The following is a 24,184-nucleotide window of genomic DNA, read 5'->3' as shown; positions in this document are numbered from 1 at the left end:
CTAACACATATATATGGAATCTAAAAAAAAATGGTCATGAAGAACCTAGGGGCAAGACGGGAATAAAGACGCAGACCTACTAGAGAATGGACTTGAGGACACGGGGAGGAGGAAGGGTAAGCTGGGACAAAGTGAGAGAGTGGTAGTGTGTATATGGACATATATACACTACCAAATGTAAAATAGCTAGCTAGTGGGAAGCAGTCGCATAGCACAGGGAGATCAGCTCGGTGCTTTGTGACCACCTAGAGGGATGGGATAGGGAGGGTGCGAGGGAGACGCAAGAGGGAGGGGATATGGGGATATATGTATACATATAGCTGACTCACTTTGTTGTAAAGCAGAAACTAACACACCATTGTAAAGCAATTATACTCCAACAAAAATGTTAAAAAAAATTATAGATCCGCAAAATTAAATTGCAAAAATATATACAAAGAGATCTCATCTACCCTTCACCTAGTTTCTTCCAATGGTAGCATCTCATATAACCAGAGTGCAATATCAGAACCAGAAAATTGACATTGGTACAGTCCACTGACCTTATTCAAATTTCACTGGTGTTCCGTCCAGTTATTTGTGTGTGTGTGTAGGTCTATGCACTTTTATCATATGCATAGATACAGAATAGCTCCATTACCACAAGGATCCCTTGAGTTGCCCTTTTATAGCTACACCCACCTCCCTCCTGCACACCCTCTCCCCACACTCCTCTCCCCCAAGTCTCTAACCTCAGTCATTTCAAGAATGTAACTGGAATGGAATCATACAGCATATAACTGTCTGAGGCTGACTTTATCTTTTTTAGCCTCTGCATAATACCCTGGAGATCCATCCAAGCCGTTGTGTGTATCAATAGTTCATTCCCTTTTCTTGCTGAGTAGTGTTCCATGCTATGGATGTATTGGTTTGTTTAACCTTTAATTCATTGAAGGATATCTCGAGTGTTTCCAATTTTTTGCAAGTATGAATAAAACTACTATAAATATTCATATTCAGGTTTTTATGTGAATATCACTTTTCAGTTCCCTGGAATAAATGCCTTAGGGTGTAATTGCTGGATCATATGGTAATTGCATATCTAGTTTTATAAAAAAAAAACCCTGCCAAACTATTTTCTAGAGTGGCTGTACCGTTTTACATTCCCATCAACAATGTCTGAGTGATTGGTATCTACCTCTCAAAGGGAAACTTAAATCATTCCCAGGGTTAAAAAGTAGTTTAGTTCCCCACAAAATAACTTACATTTCATGTTTGTGACTATATCTACAAAATTTGTTAAAATTTTCTTTCTTTTCTAAATTAATCTTTCATCATTCCCTTTCTTTAGAGCCTAGAATTTTTTTTAATTTTTAAATTTACTTTTATTTGTTTTTTTATACAGCAGGTTCGTATTAGTCATCGATTTTCTACATATTAGTGTATACATGTCAATCCCAATCACCCAATTCATCCCACCACCACCGCCACCCCCCACCACTTTCCCCCCTTGGTGTCCATACGTTTGCTCCCTACATCTGTGTCTCTATTTCTGCCCTGCAAACCGGTTCATCTGTACCATTTTTCTAGGTTCCACATACATGCGTTAATATACGATATTTGTTTTTCTCTTTCTGACTTACTTCACTCTGTATGACAGTCTCTAGATCCATCCACGTCTCAACAAATGACCCAATTTCATTCCTTTTTAGGGCTGAGTAATATTCCATCGTATATATGTGTCACATCTTCTTTATCCATTCGTCTATTGATGGGCATTTAGGTTGCTTCCATGACCTGGCTATTGTAAATAGTGCTGCAGTGAACATTGGGGTGCATGTGTCTTTTTGAATTATGGTTTTCGCTGGGTATATGCCCAGTAGTGGGATTGCTGGATCATATCGTAATTCTATTTTTAGTTTTTTAAGGAATCTCCGTACTGTTCTCCATAGTGGCTGTATCAATTTACATTACCACCAACAGTGCAAGAGGGTTCCCTTTTCTCCACACGCTCTCCAGCATTTGTTGTTTGTAGATTTTCTGATGATGCGCATTCTTACTGGTGTGACGTGATACCTCATGGTAGTTTTGATTTGCATTTCTCTAATAATTAGTGATGTTGAGAAGCTTTTCATGTGCTTCTTGGCCATCTGCATGTCTTCTTTGGAGAAATGTCTATTTAGGTCTTCTGCCCATTTTTGGATTGGGTTGTTTGTTTTTTTGTTATTGAGCTGCACGAGCTATTTATATATTTTGGTGATTAATCCTTTGTCCGTTGATTCATTTGCAAATATTTTCTCCCATTCTGAGGGTTGTCTTTTCATCTCGTTTATGGTTTCCTTTGCTGCGCAAAAGCTTTGACGTTTCATTAGGTCCCATTTGTTTATATTTGTTTTTATTTCCATTACTCTAGGAGGTGGATCGAAAAAGATCTTGCTGTGATTTATGTCAAAGAGTGTTCTTCCTATGTTTTCCTCTGAGAGTTTTATAGTGTCTGGTCTTACATTTAGGTCTCTAATCCACTTTGAGTTTATTTTTGTGTATGGTGTGAGAGAGTGTTCTAATTTGATTCTTTTACATGTAGCTGTCCAGTTTTCCCAGCACCACTTATTGAAGAGACTGTTTTTCTCCATTGTGTATCCTTGCCTCCTTTGTCATAGATTAGTTGACCATAGGTGCATGGGTTTATGTCTGGGCTTTCTATCCTGTTCCATTGATCTATGTTTCTGTTTTTGTGACAGTACCATACTGTTTTGATTACTGTAGCTTTATAGTGTAGTCTGAAGTCAGGGAGTCTGATTCCTCCAGCTCCATTCTTTTCCCTCAAGACTGCTTTGGCTATTCGGGGTCTTTTGTATCTCCATACATATTTTAAGATTATTTGTTCTAGTTCCGTAAAAAATGCCATTGGTAATTTGATAGGGATTGCATTGAATCTGTAGATTGCTTTGGGTAGTATAGTCATTTTCACAATATTGATTCTTCCAATCCAAGAACATGGTATATCTCTCCATCTGTTGGTAACATCTTTAATTTCTTTCATCAGTGTCTTATAGTTTTCTGCATACAGGTCTTTTGTCTCCCTATGTAGGTTTATTCCTAGGTATTTTATTCTGTTTGTTGCAATGGTAAATGGGAGTGTTTCCTTAATTTCTCTTTCAGATGTTTCATCATTAGTGTATAGGAATGCAAGAGATTTCTGTGCATTAATTTTGTATCCTGCAACTTTACCAAATTCATTGATTAGCTCTAGTAGTTTTCTGGTTGCATCTTTAGGATTCTCTATGTATAGTATCATGTCATCTGCAAGCAGTGACAGTTTTACTTCTTCTTTTCCAATTTGTATTCTTTTTATTTCTTTTTCTTCTCTGATTGCCATGGCTAGGACTTCCAAAACTATGTTGAATAATAGTGGTGAGAGTGGACAACCTTGTCCTCTTCCTGATCTTAGAGGAAATGCTTTCAGTTTTTCACCATTGAGAATGATGTTTGCTGTGGGTTTGTCATATATGGCCTTTATTATGTTGAGGTAGGTTCCCTCTATGCCCACTTCTGGAGAATTTTTATCATAAATGGGTGTTGAATTTTGTCAAAAGCTCTTTCTGCATCTATTGAGATGATCATATGGTTTTTATTCTTCAATTTGTTAATATGGTGTATCACATTGATTGATTTGCATATATTGAAGAATCCTTGCATCCCTGGGATAAATCCCACTTGATCATGGTGTATGATCCTTTTAATGTGTTATTGGATTCTGTTTGCTAGTATTTTGTTGAGGATTTTTGCATCTATATTCATCAGTGATATTGGTCTGTAATTTTCTTTTTTTGTAGTGTCTTTTTCTGGTTTTGATATCAGGGTGATGGTGGCCTCATAGAATGAGTTTGGGAGTATTTCTTCCTCTGCAGTTTTTTGGAAGAGTTTGAGAAGGATAGGTGTTAGCTCTTCTCTAAATGTTTGATAGAATTCACCTGTGAAGCCATCTGGTCCTGGACTTTTGTTTGTTGGAAGATTTTTAATCACAGTTTCAATCTCATTACTTGTGATTGGTCTGTTCATATTTTCTATTTCTCCCTGGTTCAGTCTTGGAAGGTTATACCTTTCTAAGAATTTGTCCATTTCTTCCATTTTATTGGCATAGAGTTGCTTGTAGTAGTCTCTTAGGATGCTTTGTATTTCTGCGGTATCTGTTGTACCTTCTCCTTTTTCATTTCTAATTTTATTGATTTGAGTCCTCTCCCTCTTTCTTGATGAGTCTGGCTAATGGTTTATCAATTTTGTTTATGTTCTCAAAGCACCAACTTTTAGTTTTATTGATCTTTGCTATTGTTTTCTTTGTTTCTATTTCATTTATTTCTGCTCTGATCTTGATGATTTCTTTCCTTCTGCCGACTTTGGGTTTTGTTTGTTCTTCTTTCTCTAGTTCCTTTAGGTGTAATGTTAGATTGTTTATTTGAGATTTTTCTTGTTTCTTGAGGTAGGCTTGTATAGCTATAAACTTCCCTCTTAGAACTGCTTTTGCTGCATCCCATAGGTTTTGGATTGTTGTGTTTTCATTGTCATTTGTCTCTAGGTATTTTTGATTTCCTCTTTGATTTCTTCAGTGATCTCTTGGTTATTTAGTAATGTAGTGTTTAGCCTCCATGTGTTTGTTTTTTTTACATTTTTTTCCCTGTAATTCATTTCTAACCTCATAGCATTGTGGTCAGAAAAGATGCTTGATATGATTTCAGTTTTCTTAAATTTGCTGAGGCTTGATTTGTGACCCAAGGTGTGATCTATCTTGGAGAATGTTCCATGCGCACTTAAGAAGAAAGTGTAATCTGCTGTTTTTGGATGGAATGTCCTATTAATATCAATTAAATCTATCTGGTCTATTGTGTCATTTAAAGCTTCTGTTTCCTTTTTTATTTTCATTTTGGATGATCTGTCTATTGGTGAAAGTGGGGTGTTAAAGTCCCCTACTATGTTTGTGTTACTGTCGATTTCCCCTTTTATGTCTGTTAGCATTTGCCTTATGTATTGAGGTGCTCCTATGTTGGGTGTATAAATATTTACAAATGTTATATGTTCTTCTTGGATTGATCATTATGTAATGTCCTTCTTTGTCTCTTGTAGTTGTATTTGTTTTAAAGTCTATTTTCTCAGATATGAGAATTGCTACTCCAGCTTTCTTTTGATTTCCATTTGCATGGATTATCTTTCTCCATCCCCTCACTTTCAGTCTGTATGTGTCCCTAGGTCTGACGTGGGTCTCCTGTAGACAGCATACATATGGGTCTAGTTTTTGTATCCATTCAGCAAGCCTGTGTCTTTTGGTTGGAGCATTTAATCCATTCACATTTGTGGTAATTATCGATATGTATCCTCCTATGACCATTTTGTTAATTGTTTTGAGTTTGTTATTGTAGGTCCTTTTCTTGTCTTGTGTTTCCTGCCTAGAGAAGTTCCTTTAGCATTTGTTGTAGAGCTGGTTTGTTGGTGCTGAATTCTCTTAGCTTTTACTTGTCTGTAAAGTTTTTGATTTCTCCATTGAATCTGAATGAGATCCTTGCCGGGTAGAGTAATCTTGGTTGTAGGTTCTTCCCTTTCATCACTTTAAGTATATCATGCCACTCCCTTCTGGCTTGTAGATTTTCTGCTGAGAAATCAGCTGTTAACCTTATTGGGATTCCCTTGTACATTATTTGTCATTTTTCCCTTGCTGCTTTCAGTAATTTTTCTTTGTCTTTAATTTTTGCCAAGTTGATTACTATGTGTCTCGGCGTGTTTCTCCTTGGGTTTATCCTGTATGGGACTCTCTGCACTTCCTGGACTTGGGTGGCTATTTCCTTTCCCATGTTAGGGAAGTTTTCAACTATAATCTCTTCAGATATTTTCTCGGGTCCTTTCTCTCTCTCTTCTCCCTCTGGGACCCCTAGAATGCAAATGTTGTTGTGTTTAATGTTGTCCCAGAGGTCTATTAGGCTGTCTTCATTTCTTTTCATTCTTTTTTCTTTATTCTGTTCTGCAGCAGTGAATTCCACCATTCTGTCTTCCAGGTCACTTATCTGTTCTTCTGCCTCAGTTATTCTGCTATTGATTCCTTCTAGTGCAGTTTTCATTTCAGTTATTGTATTGTTCATCTCTGTTTGTTTGTTCTTTAATTCTTCTAGGTCTTTGTTAAACATTTCTTGCATCTTCTCGATCTTTGCCTCCATTCTTTTTCTGAGGTCCTGGATCATCTTCACTATCGTTATTCTGAATTCTTTTTCTGGAAGGTTGCCTATCTCCACTTTATTTAGTTGTTTTTCTGGGGTTTATCTTGTTCCTTCATCTGGTACATAGCCATCTGCCTTTTCTTCTTGTCTATCTTTCTGTGAATGTGGTTTTTGTTCCACAGGCTGCAGGATTGTAGTTCTTCTTGCTTCTGATGTCTGCTCTCTGTAGAGCCTAGAATTATTAACAGCAGAACAAGGATGAAAGGGCCAGGATAATCAATTCAATTCAGTAAAACTTTAGCACACATTGTGGGTAAAGCACTGAATGGGCAGCAGAGATAAGAAACATGTCTCTTCACTCCTAAAGCTTCAAATTTGGAGGAGACAGCACCGGGCACAATTGCCTATATAAAATAAGAGTGCATGATGGAGGCTTCCAGAAGCGTAGGCAGACTCTGTGGGAAGTGACGGTGGAGCTTGGGGTGGTGGTGGAGCGAGGCTGAGAGGCTTTGATAAAGGGGGTGCACTGCCTGGTTGGGGTGGAGTCTCCGAGGCTGGAGGTGGCACCGGGCAAGAGTGGTCTGAGGACTGGGGTCATTGAGTCTGTGTGATTCCAGTTGAGGAAGCAGGAGATCTAGTGTTGGCAGTCTGCCCTGCATGTGCCCTTGTCCCCCTGTCTATTGCTCCTTCAGACTGTTTCTGAGAGAGTGGGGTGTGAAAGGCCACATCCAGGACTTCTGAAGCTATAGTATAAACATGGCCTTTATCCTGGAATGTCCATTTTGCCTGATGACTTGCTGTAAAATATTTTCGGTATATGAAAACACTCACGGCTATGTCATGCAATAGAACACAAAACAACCACGATTTTTTTTTTCAGGATTGAGAAACATTTATTGAATCAAAATCAAATACTTTCTTTTTATTATCTACAAGCCAACACTGAACTTACTTTATTCAAGAATGAACACTCTGTACAAAAAAATATGCTTATAGTATAAAAATATCACATGAATTTTTTAACAAAAACCTCCCAAGTTGCCAGGGGGTTAGCATTCACTTTCCTCCCCTGTCCCCAGAGGTGCTCCCGGCCAAGTTGAGAAGCACTGCAGGCGAAGCCAGACTGAGATCGTGCAGTTCAGTCCCCCCCACCCCTCAGGACAGATCATTCTCACTTGAGGTTTTGCAGTTTCACTTGTCCGCTTGTGGTACCTGTTGTTTCTCCTTTACTTTAAGCCCTTCAGTGGCTCCCTGGTGGCTGCAGGATAAAGTCCAAACTCACAGCGTGACTGACAAAGCCTTTTGTGCTCCAGCTCCTGCCCATCTATCTCTGTAGCGTCAGTCTCGTCTCCCCCATGTACCCCCACCCCTCTTGCACCTACCTCCCAGCCCACACTGAACTTCTTCCAGTTCCTCAAACTCGCTCTTCAAACACTCAAACAGAAGAGTGGCGACCAAACCGAACGTTCAGCCAGAATAGCGGAAGCATCCTGCATTCCCTCACAGCCCAAGCCTTGCCCTTTCACCTGGATGCCCCTTATTTGTCCTTCTTAGCTCAGACATCACTTCCCTTCCAGAAAGCCTTCCTTGACTTCTCAAGGCTAGATATGTCCCCAGTCATCATGTACCACAGTATCTGGCACCTTCCTGTGTCATAATACTCAGCACATTGTGTTGCATTTCCTGTTTACTTAGTGGTCACCCTTCCCAGACTGCCATCTCCCTTGAGAGCACGGGCTGTGTCTTGTTTCCCCCTGTGCCTGATACATGGTAGGTGCTCCATAAATAGGTTTTGAATGTTTGGTAGGATCCAAAGTTAAACAACATTCAGGACTGGGGTGAGGACTTAGAAGGGAGGGATAAACAACTCAAGAGCGTTATAGTTGATGAATAAAAACAGAGGAGGATTGAGTACATCTGCCACCCGAAAGAACTGCTAGTGAAAGGGACCGAGAACTAAGCCTTAAAAGGAGTAGCCTGACCCTGATGATGTTGTGGTGAAGTCTAGAGAAAGCTGTTACTATAGGCTTTTTTTTTTTTTTACATCTTTATTGGAGTATAATTGCTTTTCAATGGTGTGTTACTTTCTGCTTTATAACAAAGTGAATCAGCTAACGTATACATATATCCCCATATCTCCTCCCTCTTGCATCTCCCTCCCACCCTCCCTATCCCATCCCTCTAGGTTGTCACAGAGCACCGAGCTGATCTCCCTGTGCTATGCGGCTGCTTCCAACTAGCTATCTGTTTTACGTTTGGTAGTGTATATATGTCCATGCCTCTCTCTCACTTTGTCACAGCTTACCCTTCCCCCTCCCCATGTCCTCAAGTCCAGTCTCTACATCTGCGTCTTTATTCCTGTCCTGCCCCTAGGTTCTTCAGAACCTTTTTTTTTTTTAAGATTCCATATATATGTGTTAGCATACAGTATTTGTTTTTTGCTTTCTGACTTACTTCACTCTGTATGACAGTCTCTAGGTCCATCCACCTCACTACAAATAACTCAATTTTGTTTCTTTTTATGTCTGAGTAATATTCCATTGTATATATGTGCCACATCTTCTTTACCCATTCATCTGTCGATGGACACTTAGGTTGCTTCCATCTCCTGGCTATTGTAAGTAGAGCTGCAGTGAACATTGTGGTACATGACTCTTTTTGAATTATGGTTTTCTCACGGTATATGTAATCCCAGTAGTTGGATTGCTAGATCATATGGTAGTCCTATTTTTAGTTTTTTGAGGAACCTCCATACTGTCCTCCCACCAACAGTGCAAGAGTGTTCCCTTTTCTCCACACGCTCTCCAGCATTTATTGTTTGTAGACTTTTTGAAGATGGCCATTCTGACTGGTGTGAGGTGATACCTCATTGTGGTTTTGATTTGCATTTCTCTAATGATTAGTGATGTTGAGCATTCTTTCATGTGTTTGTTGGTAATCTGTATGTCTTTGGAGAAATGTCTATTTAGGTTTTCTGCCCATTTTTGGATTGGGTTGTTCGTTTTTTTGATATGGAGCTGCATGAGTTGCTTGGAAATTTTGGAGATTAATCCTTTGTCAGTTACTTCATTTGCAAATATTTTCTCCCATTCTGAGGGTTGTCTTTTGGTCTTGTTTATGGTTTCCTTTGCTGTGCAAAAGGTTTTAAGCTTCATTAGGTCCCATTTGTTTATTTTTGTTTTTATTTCCATTTCTCTAGGAGGTGGGTCAAAAAGGATCTTGCTGTGATTTATGTCATAGAGTGTTCTGCCTATGTTTTCCTCTAAGAGTTTTATAGTGTCTGGCCTTACATTTAGGTCTTTAATCCATTTTGAGTTTATTTTTGTGTATGGTGTTAGGGAGCGTTCTAATTTCATTTTTTACATGTAGCTGTCCAGTTTTCCCAGCACCACTTATTGAAGAGGCTGTCTTTTCTCCATTACATATTCTTGCCTCCTTTGTCCAAGATAAGGTGACCCTATTTGTGTGCATTTATCTCTGGGCTTTCTATCCTGTTCCAATGATCTATATTTCTCTTTTTGTGCCAGTACCATACTGTCTTGATGACTGTAGCTTTGTAGTATAGTCTGAAGTCAGGGAGCCTGATTCCTCCAGCTCCGTCATTCTCTCTCAAGATTGCTTTGGCTATTCAGGGTCCTTTGTGTTTCCATACAAATTGTGAAATTTTTTGTTCTAGTTCTGTGAGAAATGCCATTGGTACTTTGATAGGGATTGCATTGAATCTGTAGATTGCTTTGGGCAGTATAGTCATTTTCACAATGTTGATTCTTCTAATCCAAGAACATGGTATATCTCTGTATCTGTTTGTATCACCTTTAATTTCTTTCATCAGTATCTTATAGTTTTCTGCATACAGGTCTTTGGTCTCCTTAGGTAGGTATATTCCTAGGTATTTTATTCTTTTTGTTGCTGTGGTAAATGGGAGTGTTTCTATAATTTCTCTTTCAGATTTTTCATCATTACTGTATAGGAATGCAAGAGATTTCTGTACATTAATTTTATATCGTGCTACTTTACCAAATTCATTGATTAGCTCTAGTAGTTTTCTGGTTGCATCTTTAGGATTCTCTATGTATAGTATCATGTCATCTGCAAACAATGACAGTTTTACTTCTTCTTTTCTGATTTGGATTCCTTTTATTTTTTTTTCTTCTCTGGTTGCTGTGGCTATAACTTCCACAACTATGTTGAATAATAGTGGTGAGAGTGGGCAACATTGTCTTCTTCCTGATCTTAGTAGAAATGGTTTCAGTTTTTCACCACTGAGTACGATGTTGTAGGTTTGTCATATATGGCCTTTATTATGTTGAGGTAAGTTACCTCTATGCCTACTTTCTGGAGAGTTTTTATCATAAATGGGTGTTGAATTTTCTCAAAAGCTTCTTCTACATCTATTGAAATGATCATGTGGTTTTTCTCCTTCAGTTTGTTAATATGGTGTATCATTTTGATTGATTTGCATATATTGAAGAATCCTTGCATTCCTGGGATAAACCCCACTTGATCATGGTGTGTGATCCTCTTAATGTGCTGTTGGATTCTGTTTGCTAGTATTTTGTTGAGGATATTTGCATCTATGTTCATCAGTGATATTGGCCTGTAGTTTTCTTTCTTTGTGACATCTTTTTCTGGTTTTGGTATCAGGGTGATGGTGGCCTCGTAGAATGAATTTGGGAGTGTTCCTCCCTCTGCTATATTTTGGAAGAGTTTGAGAAGGATAGGTGTTAGCTCTTCTCTAAATGTTTGATAGAATTCGCCTGTGAAGCCATGTGGTCCTGGGCTTTTGTTTCTTGGAAGATTTTTAATCACAGGTTCAATTTCAGTGCTTGTGATTGGTCTGTTTATATTTTCTGTTTCCTCCTGGTTCAGTCTCGGGAGGTTGTGCTTTTCTAAGAATTTGTCCATTTCTTCCAGGTTGTCCATTTTATTGGCATATAGTTGCTTGCAGTAATCTCTCATGAACCTTTGTATTTCTGCATTGTCAGATGTTACTTCTCCTTTTTCATTTCTAATTCTATTGATGTGAGTCTTCCCCCTTTTTTTCTTGATGAGTCTGACTAGTGGTTTATCAATTTTGTTTATCTTGTCAAGGAACCAGCTTTTAGTTTTATTGATCTTAGCTATTGTTTCCTTCATTTCTTTTTTTTTTAATATCTTTATTGTGGTATAATTGCTTTACAATGGTGTGTTAGTTTCTGCTTTATAACAAAGTGAATCAGTTATACATATACATATGTTCCCATATCTCTTCCCTCTTGCGTCTCCCTCCCTCCCACCCTCCCTATCCCACCCCTCCAGGCAGTCACAAAGCACCGAGCCGATATCCCTGTGCCATGCGGCTGCTTCCCACTAGCTATCTACCTTACGTTTGTTAGTGTATATATGTCCATGCCTCTCTCTTGCCCTGTCACAGCTCACCCTTCCCCCTCCCCATATCCTCAAGTCCGTTCATTTCTTTTTCATTTATTTCTGATCTGATCTTTATGGTTTCTTTCCCTCTGCTAACTGTGGGGTTTTTTGTTCTTCTTTCTCTAATTGCTTTAGGTCTAACGTTAGGTTGTTTATTTGAGATATTTCTTGTTTCTTGAGGTAGGATTGTATTGTTATAAACGTCCCTCTTAGAACTGCTTTTGCTGTATCCCATAGGTTTTGGGTCATCGTGTTTTCATTGTCATTTGTTTCTAGGTATTTTTTGATTTCCTCTTTGATTTCTTCAGTGATCTCTTGGTTATTTAGTAGTGTATTGTTTAGCATTCATGTGTTTGTATTTTTCACAGATTTTTTTTTCCTGAAATTGATATCCAGTCTCGTAGCATTGTGGTCAGAAAAGATACTTGATATGATTTCAATTATCTTAAATTTACCAAGGCTTGACTTGTGACTGAAGATATGATCTATCCTGGAGAATGTTCCATGAGCACTTGAGAAGAAAGTGTATTCTGTTGTTTTTGGATGGAATGTCCTATAAATGTCAATTAAGTCCATCTTGTTTAATGTATCATTTAAAGCTTCTGTTTCCTTATTTATTTTCATTTTGGATGATCTGTCCATTGGTGAAAGTGGGGTGTTAAAGTCCCCTACTATGAATGTGTTACTGTCGCTTTCCCCTTTTATGGCTGTTAGCCTTTGCCTTATGTATTGAGGTGCTCCTATGTTGGGTGCATAATTATTTACAGTTGTTATATCTTCTTCTTGGTTTGATCTCTTGATAGTTATGTAATGTCTTTCTTTGTCTCTTCTCGTTGTATTTGTTTTAAAGTCTACTTTCTCTGATATGAGAATTGCTACTCCAGCTTTCTTTTGATTTCCATTTGCATGGAATATCATTTTCCATCGCCTCACTTTCAGTCTGTATGTGTCCCTAAGTCTGAAGTGGGTCTCCTGTAGACAGCATATGTACGGGTCTTGTTTTTGTATCCATTCAGGCAGTCTGTGTCTTTTGGTTGGAGTATTAAATCCATTTAAATTTAAGGTAGTTATCAATATGTGTGTTCCTATTACCATTTTCTTAATTGTTTGGGGTTCGTTATTGTAGGTCCTGTGTTTCCTGCCTAGAGAAGTTCCTTTAGCATTTGTTGTAAAGCTGGTTTGTGGTGCTGAATTCTCTTAGCTTTTGCTTTTCTGTAAAGGTTTTAATTTCTCCGTCGAATCTGAATGAGATCCTTGCTGGGTAGAATAATCTTGGTTGTAGGTTTTTCTCTTTCATCACTTTAAATATGTCCTGCCACTCCCTTCTGGCTTGCAGAGTTTCTCCTGAAAGATCAGCTGTTAACCTTATGGGGATTCCCTTGTATGTTACTCGTTGTTTTTCCCTTGCTGCTTTTAATATTTTTTCTTTGTATTTAATTTTTGATAGTTTGATTAATATGTGTCTTGGCGTGTTTCTCCTTGGATTTATCCTGTATGGGACTCTCTGTGCTTCCTGGACTTGAGTAACTATTTCCTTTCCCATATTAGGGAAGTTTTCAACTATAATCTCTTCAAATATTTTCTCAGTCCCTTTCTTTTTCTCTTCTTCTTCTGGGACCCCTATAATTCGAATGTTGGTGAGTTTAATGTTGTCCCAGAAGTCTCTGAGACTGTCCTCAATTCTTTTCGTTCTTTTTTCTTTATTCTGCTCTGTGGTAGTTATTTCCACTATTTTATCTTCCAGGTCACTTATCTGTTCTTCTGCCTCAGTTATTCTGTTCTTGATTCCTCTAGAGAATTTTTAATTTCATTTATTGTGTTGTTCATTGTTGTGTGTTTCATCTTTAGTTCTTCTAGGTCCTTGTTAAATGTTTCTTGCATTTTGTCTATTCTGTCTCCAAGATTTTGGATCATCTTTACTCTCATTACTCTGAATTCTTTTTCAGGTAGACTGCCTATTTCCTCTTCTTTTGTTTGGTCTGGTGGATTTTTACTTTGCTCCTTCATCTGCTGTGTATTTCTCTGTCTTCTCATTTTTCTTAACTTACTGTGTTTGGGGTCTCCTTTTCACAGGCTGCAGGTTCATAGTTCCCGTTGTTTTTGGTGTCTGCCCCAATGGGTGAGGTTGGTTCAGTGGGTTGTGTAGGCTTCCTGGTGGAGGGGACTGGTGCCTGTGTTCTGGTGCATAAGGCTGGATCTTGTCTTTCTGGCGAGCAGGACTGCATCCGGTGGTGCGCTTTGAGGTGTCTGTGACCTTATTATGATTTTAGGCAGCCTTTCTGCTAATGGGTGGGGTTGTGTTCCTGTCTTGCTAGTTGTTTTGCATAGGGTGTCCAGCACCGTAGCTTGCTGGTCGTTGTGTGGAGCTGGGTCTTAACGTTGAGATGGAGATCTCTGGGAGAGCTTTTGCCATTTGATATAACGTGGGGCCGGGAGGTCTATGGTGGACCAATGTCCTGAACTTGGCTCTCCACCTCAGAGGCACAGGCCTGATACCTGGCTGGAGCACCAAGACCCTGTCCGCCACACGGCTCAGAAGAAAAGGGAGAAAAAGAAAGAAAGAAAGAAAAAGAAATAAATAAAGTTATTGAAATAAAAAAATTAAAATATATTATTAAAAATATAAAAGTAATAAAAAGAAGAAAGAAAGAGAGAAGAGAGCATCCAAACCAAGAAACAAATCCAGCAATGATAACAAGCGTGAAAAACTATACAAAAAAAATGGGCAGACAGAACCCTAGGACAAATGGTAAAAGCAAAGCTATACAGACAAAATCACAGAAAGAAGCATACACACACACACCCACAAAAGGAGAAAAAGGAAAAAAATATATATATATAGAAAAAAGGAAGAGGGCTTCCCTGGTGGCGCAGTGGTTGAGGGTCTGCCTGCCGATGCAGGGGACACGGGTTCGTGCCCCGGTCCGGGAAGATCCCACATGCCGTGGAGCAGCTAGGCCCGTGAGCCATGGCCGCTGAGCCTGCGCCTCCAGAGCCTGTGCTCCACAACGGGAGAGGCCACCACAGTGAGAGGCCCGCGTACCGCAAAAAAAAAAAAAAAAAAAAGGAAGAGAGCAACCAAATCAATAAACAAACCTACCAATGATAGTAAGCTCTAAATACTAAAGTAAGATAAACATAAAACCTGAAACAAATTAGATGCAGATAGCAAACCCCAAGTCTACAGTTGCTGCCAGAGTCCACCACCTCAGTTTTGGGATGATTCGTTGTCTATTCATGTATTCCACAGACGCAGGGTGCATCAGGTTGATTGTGGAGCTTTAATCCGCTGCTTCTGAGGCTGCTGGGAGAGATTTCCCTTTCTCTTCTTTGTTCGCACAGCTCCAGGGGTTCAGCTTTGGATTTGGCCCCGCCTCTGCATGTAGGTCGCCTGAGGGCGTCTGTTCTTCGCTCAGACAGGATGGGGTTAAAGGAGCCGCTGATTCGGGGGCTCTGGCTCGCTCAGGCCTGGGGGAGGGAGGGGTGCAGATGTGGGGCGAGCCTGCGGTGGCAGAGGCCGGCGTGACGTCGCACCAGCCTGAGGCGTGCCATGCGTTCTCCTGGGGAAGTTGTCCCTGGATCACGGGACCCTGGCAGTGGTGGGCTGCACAGGCTCCTGGGAGGGGAGGTGTGGATAGTGACCTGTGCTCGCACACAGGCTTCTTGGTGGCTGTAGCAGCAGCCTTAGCGTCTCATGCCCGTCTCTGGGGTCCGTGATGATAGTCCACGGCTCGCACTGTCTCTGGAGCTCATCTAGGCGGTGCTCTGAATCCCCTCTCCTCGTGCACCCCAAAACAATGGTCTCTTGTCTCTTAGGCAGTTGCAGACTTTTTCCCAGAGTCCCTTCCGGCTAGCTGTGGTGCACTAGCCCCCTTCAGGCTGTGTTCATCTAGCCAACCACAGTCCTCTCCCTGGTATCTGACCTCCAAAGCCCGAGCCTCAGCTCCCAGCCCCACTCGCCCCTGCGTGTAAGCAGACAAGCCTCTCGAGCTGGTGAGTGCAGGTTGGCACCAATCCTCTGTGCAGGAATCTCTCCACTTTGCCCTCCACACCCCTGTTGCTGCGCCATCCTCCATGCCTCCAAAGCTGCCCCCCTCCGCCACCCGCAGTCTCCGCCAGTGAAGGGGCTTCCTAGTGTGTGGAAACCTTTCCTCCTTCACAGCTTCCTCCCACTGGTGCAGGTCCCGTCCCTATCCTTTTGTCTCTGTTTATTCTTTTTTCTTTTTCCCTACCCAGGTACGTGGGGAGTTTCTTGCCTTTTGGGAGGTCTGAGGTCTTCTGCCAGCGTTCAGCAGGTGTTCTGTAGGAGTTGTTCCACATGTAGACGTATTTCTGATGTATCTGTGGGGAGGAAGGTGATCTCCACGGCTTACTCCTCTGCCTTCTTGAAGCTTTCTCTCCAGTATCCCCTCTTGATGAATAAATTACAAAAAACTGGCCCGACCAAGTAGAAAGGCATTCTTCTTCCTCTGGGCTGAAACGTTCTGGGCTGATGCAGTGTCTTGCCAAAGCTGACAGCAGATGGTGCTCGGGCTGGCTTTCAGCCCTTAGTTCATGCCTTGGTGCAGGGGATAATCTACAGCTATGGGAGGTGGCGCAAGAAGCCATCCTCAGAGAGTGGGGGTTCGCTGGCACCCGGGGTGGGGGGAGCAGGCATCAGTAATACCACTTCTTGTCATACATGTTCCCAGAGTTGGTCATCAGCGTGGATGGACTCTTTCTGTAACAAAGACCTGTGCTGGCCAATACAAGGGCCACTAGTCACACATGACTGTTTACGTTTTAATTTAAATTAATTAAAATTAAATCGAATTAAAACTTCAGTTGCTCAGTCTTAGTAGCCAATTTCACATATGGCTAGTGGCTGCTGAATCAGACAGCACAGATCTCAAACGTTTCCATAATCCCAGAAAACGTTGTTGGACGGTACTGGTATAAATTCTGTATCTTTTGCCCTTACTACCCCGCAGCTTATTTGTTTCTGGAGCCACACTGCCTTGGTTCAAATCCTGGCTCTCTTTCTTATTAGCAGTGTGATTTGGAGGTAGTCACTTCTCTCTGAGCCTCAGTTTTATAATCTGTAAAATGGGGGTAGTAATAATAGTGCTACTTCTTAAGGATGTTGTGAGGGCTGTTATATGAAGAGTGTTGAGAGTTGTGCCTAACTGCTAACATTTATAGAGTAAGCACGCAATACATGGTGGCTATATTGTTTTTTTATTATTCATCCCCACTCCCTTGCAGATGTAGCCAGTATACATAGCTGGCCTCTTGCCCAACGTCACATAATTAGCGCCTAGCCCATACCTCTTCCTCCCTGCTCTCCCCTAGAGAGGTCCTTTCCAATCAAAACCACAAAAGAAAGATATGTGGCTCATTCATAATCAAGCACTCAGAATTGGTTTAGGTACCAGTTTAAATCTTGCCAAACAAACTGCAGGAGACTGTTTCCCTAATCACCAGTCAGAAAACGGGGAGTCATTTTGAAGCCCCAGGGCAATGACTTGAAGTCCTGCAGGGATAGTCTGGCATTTAAGGAAGCCTGACCTTAATAGCTACAGACTAGCCATGCCAATGAATTTTCGGGAATTTCTTACCGTATTAATCATCTTCAGAGTGGGGAAATAGTCTTTAATTTGTCCATTTCCTCCTTATGTCTACAGTATGATTCTGTGGATTCCAGTGTTTGATTTTTAACAGGAAGCACTTGAATGCGTCCTATCTTAGGTTATCATCTAATCTTTCACAAAATTTTGAAAGTTGTCTATTCAAAACCGATATTTTTCCTTTCGCTATTTTTTTTCTAAAGAACAACAAAATTTTTTTTAAATTTCATATCTGGGGTCCATGAGCATATATGAAATACTCAGGGTACAAAAATGAAAAAGGAATCTCAAAGGTTCATTATTGAAAAAAATTTAACTTTCTACATAGTTTTCTTTAGTTATGTAAAAATAATGTCATAAGTTTCTTCAGTTTTTTATTTTTGGCTGTGGGTGGAAAACATTTCAGGCCTGTCTGATCTAAAAGCTAGTCATGACTGTAACTGAGCTTTTAAAAAACTGTTTCATTCATGAACCACAGGGGCCTACAACCACAAGAAAAATCTTATGTACAATCTCTTAAGGGACAAGGTCACTTTCTATATTGAAGCATTTCTTTGCACAGCTTTTGAAGAACTAAATACATTAGATCTGAATTTTTGTTTTCTTTTTCAAAAACGACATTATTTAGAACAGTTCTAGGTTTACAACAGAAGTGAGAGGAATGTACAGAGATTTTCCATATACCCACTGCCCCCACAATTAATAACCTCCCCCGTTATCAACATTCCCCACCACTAGTACATTTGTTCCAATTGATGAAGCTACACTGATACATCATAATCACCCAGAGCCCATAGTTTACATTAGGGCTCACTCTTGGTGTTCTACATTCATGAGTTTGGACAAATATCCATCATTATATCATACAGAGTATTTTCATTGCCCTAAAAATCTTCTGTGTTCCACCAATTCATCTCTCCCCTACCCCAACCCCTGGCAACCACTGATTTTTTTATCCTCCATGGTCAACCACTCATCTTTTTACTGTCTGCATAGTTTTGCCTTTTCCACAATGTCATATAGTTGGAATCATACAGTACGTAGCATTTTCAGAGTGGCTTCTTTCACTTAGTAATATGCATTTAAGGTTCCTCTGTGTATTTCAGAGCTTAATAGCTCATTTCTTTTTAAGGCTAAATAATATTTTGTTGTCTGGATGTACCACAGTTTATTTATCCATTTGCCTACTGAAGGACATCTTGTTGCTTCCAAGCTTTGGCAATGATGAATAAAGCTGCTTTAAACATTTGTATGCAGGTTTTCGTGTGCACATAAGTTTTCAGCTCCTTTAGGTAAATACCAAAGAGCACGATTGCTGATCATATGGTAAGAATATGTTTAGTTTTGTAAGAAACTGCCACACTGTCTTCCCAAGTGGCTGTACCATTTTGTATTCCCACCAGCAGTGAGTGAGAGTTCCTGTTGCTCCACATCCTCGTCAGCATTTGGTGGTGTTGGTGTTCTGGATTATGGACATTCTAATCGGTGTCTAGTGGTATCTTGTTGCTTTAATTTGCATTTCTCTGATGACATATGATGTGGAACATCTTTTCATATGCTTATTTGCCATCCATATATCTTCTTTGGTGGAGTGTCTGTGAAGATCTTTGGCCCATTTTTTAGTTGGGTTTTTTGTTTTATTGTTGAGTTTTAAGAGTTCTTTGTATATTTTGGATAACAGTCCTTTATCAGGTGTGTCTTTTGCAAATATCTTCTCCCGGTGTGTGGCTTGTTTTCTTATTCTCTTGGTATTATCTTTTGCAGAAGTTTTTGATTTTAATGGAATTCAGCTTATCAATTATTTCTTTTAAAGATCACGCCTTTGATGTTATATCTAAAAAGTCATCATCACACCCAAGGTTGTCTAGCTCTTCTCCTGTGTTATCTCCTAGGAGGTTTATAGTTTTGCATTTTACATTTAGGTCTGTGATCCATTGTGAGTTTAAGTTTAGTTTTGTGACTAGTGTAAGGTCTGTGACTAGATTCATTTTTTTTGCATGTGGATGTCCAGTTGTTCCAGCACCATTTGTTGAAGAAACTATCTTTGCTCCATTGTCTTGCCTTTCCTCCTTTGTCACAGATCAATTGACTGTATTTATGGGAAAGATCTGAGTTTTATAAGACTGGATTTTGCAGCACAATCCCCTGGAGAATTGCTGTCAAAATGCTTATTCCTAGGCCCTGGACAAAACCTTCTAAGTAGGGTTCTCTGGGAGAAGGTTTGAGGAATCTGAATTTTTAAAATGAGCACAGATGATTCTGAAGTAAACAGGTGAAGGGTTTGGGACTCTTTACTCTTAGTTCATTTTCTAAATTGTCTTCCTTTTCTGCAGAACCTTTGCACAACTCCCCTTGTAACTGATAATGTAAGGGTTGACTCTGTGTCTTCTGCCAGTTACTATAAAACAGAGTCCTTTGATAGTCTAGACAAAAAAGTGTAATGAGCACATTGCCTGCCTGCGCTGTGCTAGATGATCATTGGGGAAAGGTATATGTAGAGGTTTTTTGAAATGGGAAACAAGATACCAGCATTTAGAACCACACAGTGGAGTAAGACACTTAGAAAGCAATTGTGTTCTGGAACATTGATCTGGCACTGGTTGGAGGACACTGATAAAGTCAGAGAGGTCAGTCTGGAGAAGCCATGAAGCCTCAAGTGATGAGGACCTGAAACAGGATGAGGGGAATATCACAGGAGAGAAGCCCAGAAGCTTTGCAAAGGAAGAAGTAACAAAATTTGGTGATAGAATGTAGGGAAAGCGAAGAGAGGTGATCTCAAAGGCTCTAATCGAGAAGCCCAGAGAAACTGAGTTCTGACTGATGGAAACTGGGACGGTTAGAAGAAAAGGCAGTTTGGCAGGGAAGAGGGGGCATCCGTTTTGGCTGCTGAATTTGAGGTGGGTGGAACACTCAGGTGGAGCAGTTAGGAATCTGGGACTAGCTCCAAGGCGAGAGGTCAGGATTAGGGAAATCCTCAGTGCAGAAATTCTAGTCAAGGGGTGGAAGTGATAAATGGGTGAATGGATGAGGGAGTAAGAAATAGAGAGGGATATGCAGCGGGCTGAGGACCGGATGTGAATCCTCTGAGAATAGGAGAAGGGAGAGGAGCAAGCCAAGAAAACAAGGAAGGAGCAGGCAGAGGGCCCAGAGGAGAGCCATGGGATTGAGCAGATGAGGCATTCTCAGGAAGCGTAACATTTCTCATCCTGACCTCATGCCATCTCCCATACAGAAGAGGAAGAAGAGTCAGGACTCTTCTAGTTTCTCTAACTATTGAAAGTACCAATATTCATGAAAAAGGATCATTCACTTCTTCCTAGAGTATGAAATGGAGCCACTATAAAAAAAGCCATTATAAAATAGGGCTTTAAAAAATGCTGCCCTGCCAGTTTGCAAATATGGACATCTTCAGTCATTTAAAAACAACCAAACAAATAAACTTCTACCTTTGTTTCTTGAATATCTGGTTAAAAATAATGCAGAAGGTTGTCTTATTTTATCTTGCAGGCACAGCAGCCTAGGAAAAGTTCTTCAGTGTGAAGACATCTATAGAGAAGGTGAACACATTGGTTGTTCCTTTGCTCTGACTAAGGTGAAGGATTCCAGTTTTGAACAACACAGTGTCCAAGTAATGGTCAAGGACAATGCAGGAAAAATCAGACCATCCTTCAATATAGTGCCTTTAACTTCTCATGGTACGTTTTAGAAGTCCTCTAAGGCAGTGTGGATAAAAGTGTTATTTTTTTTGAACATCAATAGAAATAATAAAAAATGATGATTTTTGGCTTGAAGATCTTCCCAGAAAAAAAAAGGGACTATATTTATGTATATATTTCTTCACTCCTTTTTAAAGAAGCAAGCTTGGAAATTCTCATATTTATCGAGCACACATGCCACATGCTTTATCCTTGTTTACTTATGAGTACACTGAGCCTTAGAGCAAGTAGTCAGTTGCAGAACCGAGATTAGGACCTGGGCTCTGTGACTCAAGATCTCCAGAGGATGCTGCTGCAGAATAAATGTGACTTAATATAGTTCCTGGATAATCTGCCTCTTAGTTAAAAAAGCGCTTAGACTGGAGGTGGAGTGATCAGGGGTGATATTCAAACTCTCTAACATTCTGGGTGACCCAGGCACTGATCAATCAGAACAACCAGTGCAGCTGAGTTTCAGCCCACTAGAAAGAGTCCTCAACTTAAAAACTTAAGAGACCTGCTTAAGGTCCTAGCTTCTTCACTTTGGACAAGGCATATACACTCTAAGTGCTTCCTCATCTGTAAAAGGGGGTACACAGTTCCTCTTGACCTCAAAGGATTGTTGTAAGGTCCAAATGATGTGAGCTGTATAAAAGCGTTTTGTAAGTCTCTATAGCAGAGTAGTGTAAGCGTCACGTTTATTTATTTGTTGTGATATCCCAACAGAGAGCTCAGATTCTGGCTAAGTGGTACACAGAAAATTTATAGGCAAATAATCATGAATTGACAGAGGTTTCCAAGTCTGAGTAGAACACTGTTTACTGCCGCTTCAGACAGCCATGGAAATGAATTCTAGTAGTGCACGCAGGGTAGCTTAGTTTGTAGGCCGGGGCGGGGGGTTGGGGTGCGGAAACTTGCCAAGTAGGATCATCTGAAGCAAAGACCTTCTCTGCACCCCCCGCCGCCCCCCCGGCTTGGCAGGTTGTCCTTCTTGGACCTTTTAAAGCTCATTTTGCTGCTCTTCTTCCTAGAGATTAGTGGTGATATAAAGGGAGATCCTGGGCTTCCCTGGTGGTGCAGTGGTTAAGAATCCGCCTGCCAATGCAGGGGACACGGGTTCGAGCCCTGGTCCGGGAAGATCCCACATGCCACGGGGCAACTAAGCCCGTGCGCCACAACTACCGAGACTGTGCTCTAGAGCCTGCGAGTCACAACTACTGAGCCCGTGTGCCACAACTACTGAAGCCCGTGCTTCATGCTCTGCAACAAGAGAAGCCACCGCAATGAGAAGCCCGCGCACCGCAACGAAGAGTAGCCCCCACTCGCCGCAACTAGAGAAAGCCTGCACGCAGCAATGAAGACCCAAGGCAGCCAAAAATAAATAAATTAATTAATTAAAAAAATAAAATAAAGGGAGATCCTTCTCAGCTAGAAGATGACATTGTCAAGTTGTTTTCTGTTAATTATCCATTCTCTTTTGTTGCTCGGTCTTAAGCATAGTTGACTCCTGAAAAACTAAATTGACTAGGCTAATTTTTTGTTTTTTACTTTCTTTTAAATTGTGGTTATAATTATATAACATTAAATATACCATCTTAACCATTTTCAAGTGTACAGTTCAGTAGTGTTAAGTATATTCACATTGTTGTGCAACGTATCTCTAGAACTTTCCCATCTTGTAATACTGAAACTCCATGCCCATGAAACACTAATTCCCCCTCCCCCTGTCCCCCTCCTCCCTCCCCCAGCCCCTGGTAATCACCTTCCTACTTTCTGTTTCTATGACTGACTACTTTAGGTACCTCATATGACTGGAATCATACAGTATTGGTCCTTTTGTGATGGACTTCTTTCATTTAGCATAATGTCCTCAAGTTTCATCCATGTTGTAGCATGTGACAAAATTAGGCTGTTTTTTAATGTTTAATATTCATTTATTTATTGGCTGCGTTGGGTCTTAGTTGCAGCATGCGGGCTCATTTGTTGTGACACTCGGGCTCCAGAGTGCGTGGGCCCTGTAGTTGCAGCACGCGGGCCTAGTTGTCCCACGGAAAACTATGCTAATGTTTTTTTTGTTTTGTTTTGTTTTGTTTTTTGCGGTATGCGGGCCTCTCACTGTTGTGGCCTCTCCCGTTGCGGAGCACAGGCTCCGGACGCGCAGGCTCAGCGGCCATGGCTCACAGGCCCAGCCGCTCCGCGGCATGTGGGATCTTCCCGGACCGGGGCACGAACCCGTGTCCCCTGCATCAGCAGGCGGACTCTCAACCACTGCGCCACCGGGGAAGCCCAATGCTAATGTTTTAATTGTGGTCTTTGATTGGCATAAGTGAGTGTCGCCTGGGGAAACCGCTTGTACCTGATGCTCCTTGGTACCCATCATGTAGAGGCATATCTGGACCTACGCACTTCTTTTCTTTACCCTCCTTGTGGCAGCTAGATGTCCTGATTATACCCCAGCCATGTCCTAAGCAGATGCAGATCAGAGTTCATGTCATCTGGCAGACACCCCAAAGATGTTCCTTAGATACATTTACTAGGCGCCCTATATTAATCGTGGCTAATCAGAAATTCTAGAACTGTATGTCTGATCATGTAAGGCCATTAAAAGCATCAGCCCTATTTTGATTTACTCTGTGACCTTCATTGTCTCTACCCATATGTGTATCTCATCAAAATAAACTCTGGAAGCTAATTTGTATTCTTCTATTTCTATCAGTGAAGCCTGATCCTCCACATATTAAAAATCTCTCCTTCCAAAATGGTGACTTATACGTGCAATGGAAGAATCCACAGAATTTTTATAGCAGATGCTTATCTTATGAAGTAGAAGTCAATAACAGCCAAGCTGAGACACATGATATTTTCTACGTAAGTTTTTTTTGATAGTTGTTATTTAGATATTTTTCTTTCACTTGAATTTCTTACAGTGTAATAAATTGAAATATCAGTGAAATGTAGCTCTTAGATTTCTCATCTGATGTTGATGGTGATGATGATGATGATGAAACTTCTCTGAAATAGAGTATGGTGAAAGGTTTGGCAGTTTATGGTAGCATCGGCTGCAAGATTCCAGCCATTCATTAATTCATTTGTTCAAAAAATTTTTATTACGTGCCTACCATGTGCCAGGCACTGTTTTATGTGCACATGACACCTGACGAAAAGAATTTTTTTCCCACGAAGCTTACCTACTAGAAAACAAGTGTGTAAACGAGCAAGCTAATTTTAGAGAATGAATGTTATGCAGAAAATTAAATGGGGGTGATGGGAAGTCCTGAGGGAATATTAGGTA

General features: G+C 40.6%; 1 protein-coding gene across 1 annotated transcript in view; it reads left to right on the top strand.

Moving 5' to 3' along the window:
- IL13RA1 (interleukin 13 receptor subunit alpha 1) overlaps window positions 1–24,184 on the top strand; it is a 65,259-nt gene that overhangs the window by 15,133 nt on the left and 25,942 nt on the right. The window contains exons 5-6 of the mRNA XM_067723393.1: window positions 20,705–20,892; window positions 23,609–23,760. Of these exons, the coding sequence (XP_067579494.1) occupies window positions 20,705–20,892; window positions 23,609–23,760 (340 nt within the window). The remainder of the gene's footprint in view (window positions 1–20,704; window positions 20,893–23,608; window positions 23,761–24,184) is intronic.

This window comes from Pseudorca crassidens, chromosome X (assembly GCF_039906515.1).
Source record: "Pseudorca crassidens isolate mPseCra1 chromosome X, mPseCra1.hap1, whole genome shotgun sequence".
Classification (NCBI taxonomy): Eukaryota; Metazoa; Chordata; class Mammalia; order Artiodactyla; family Delphinidae; genus Pseudorca; species Pseudorca crassidens.
This window is presented reverse-complemented; position numbering and strand designations above follow the sequence as displayed.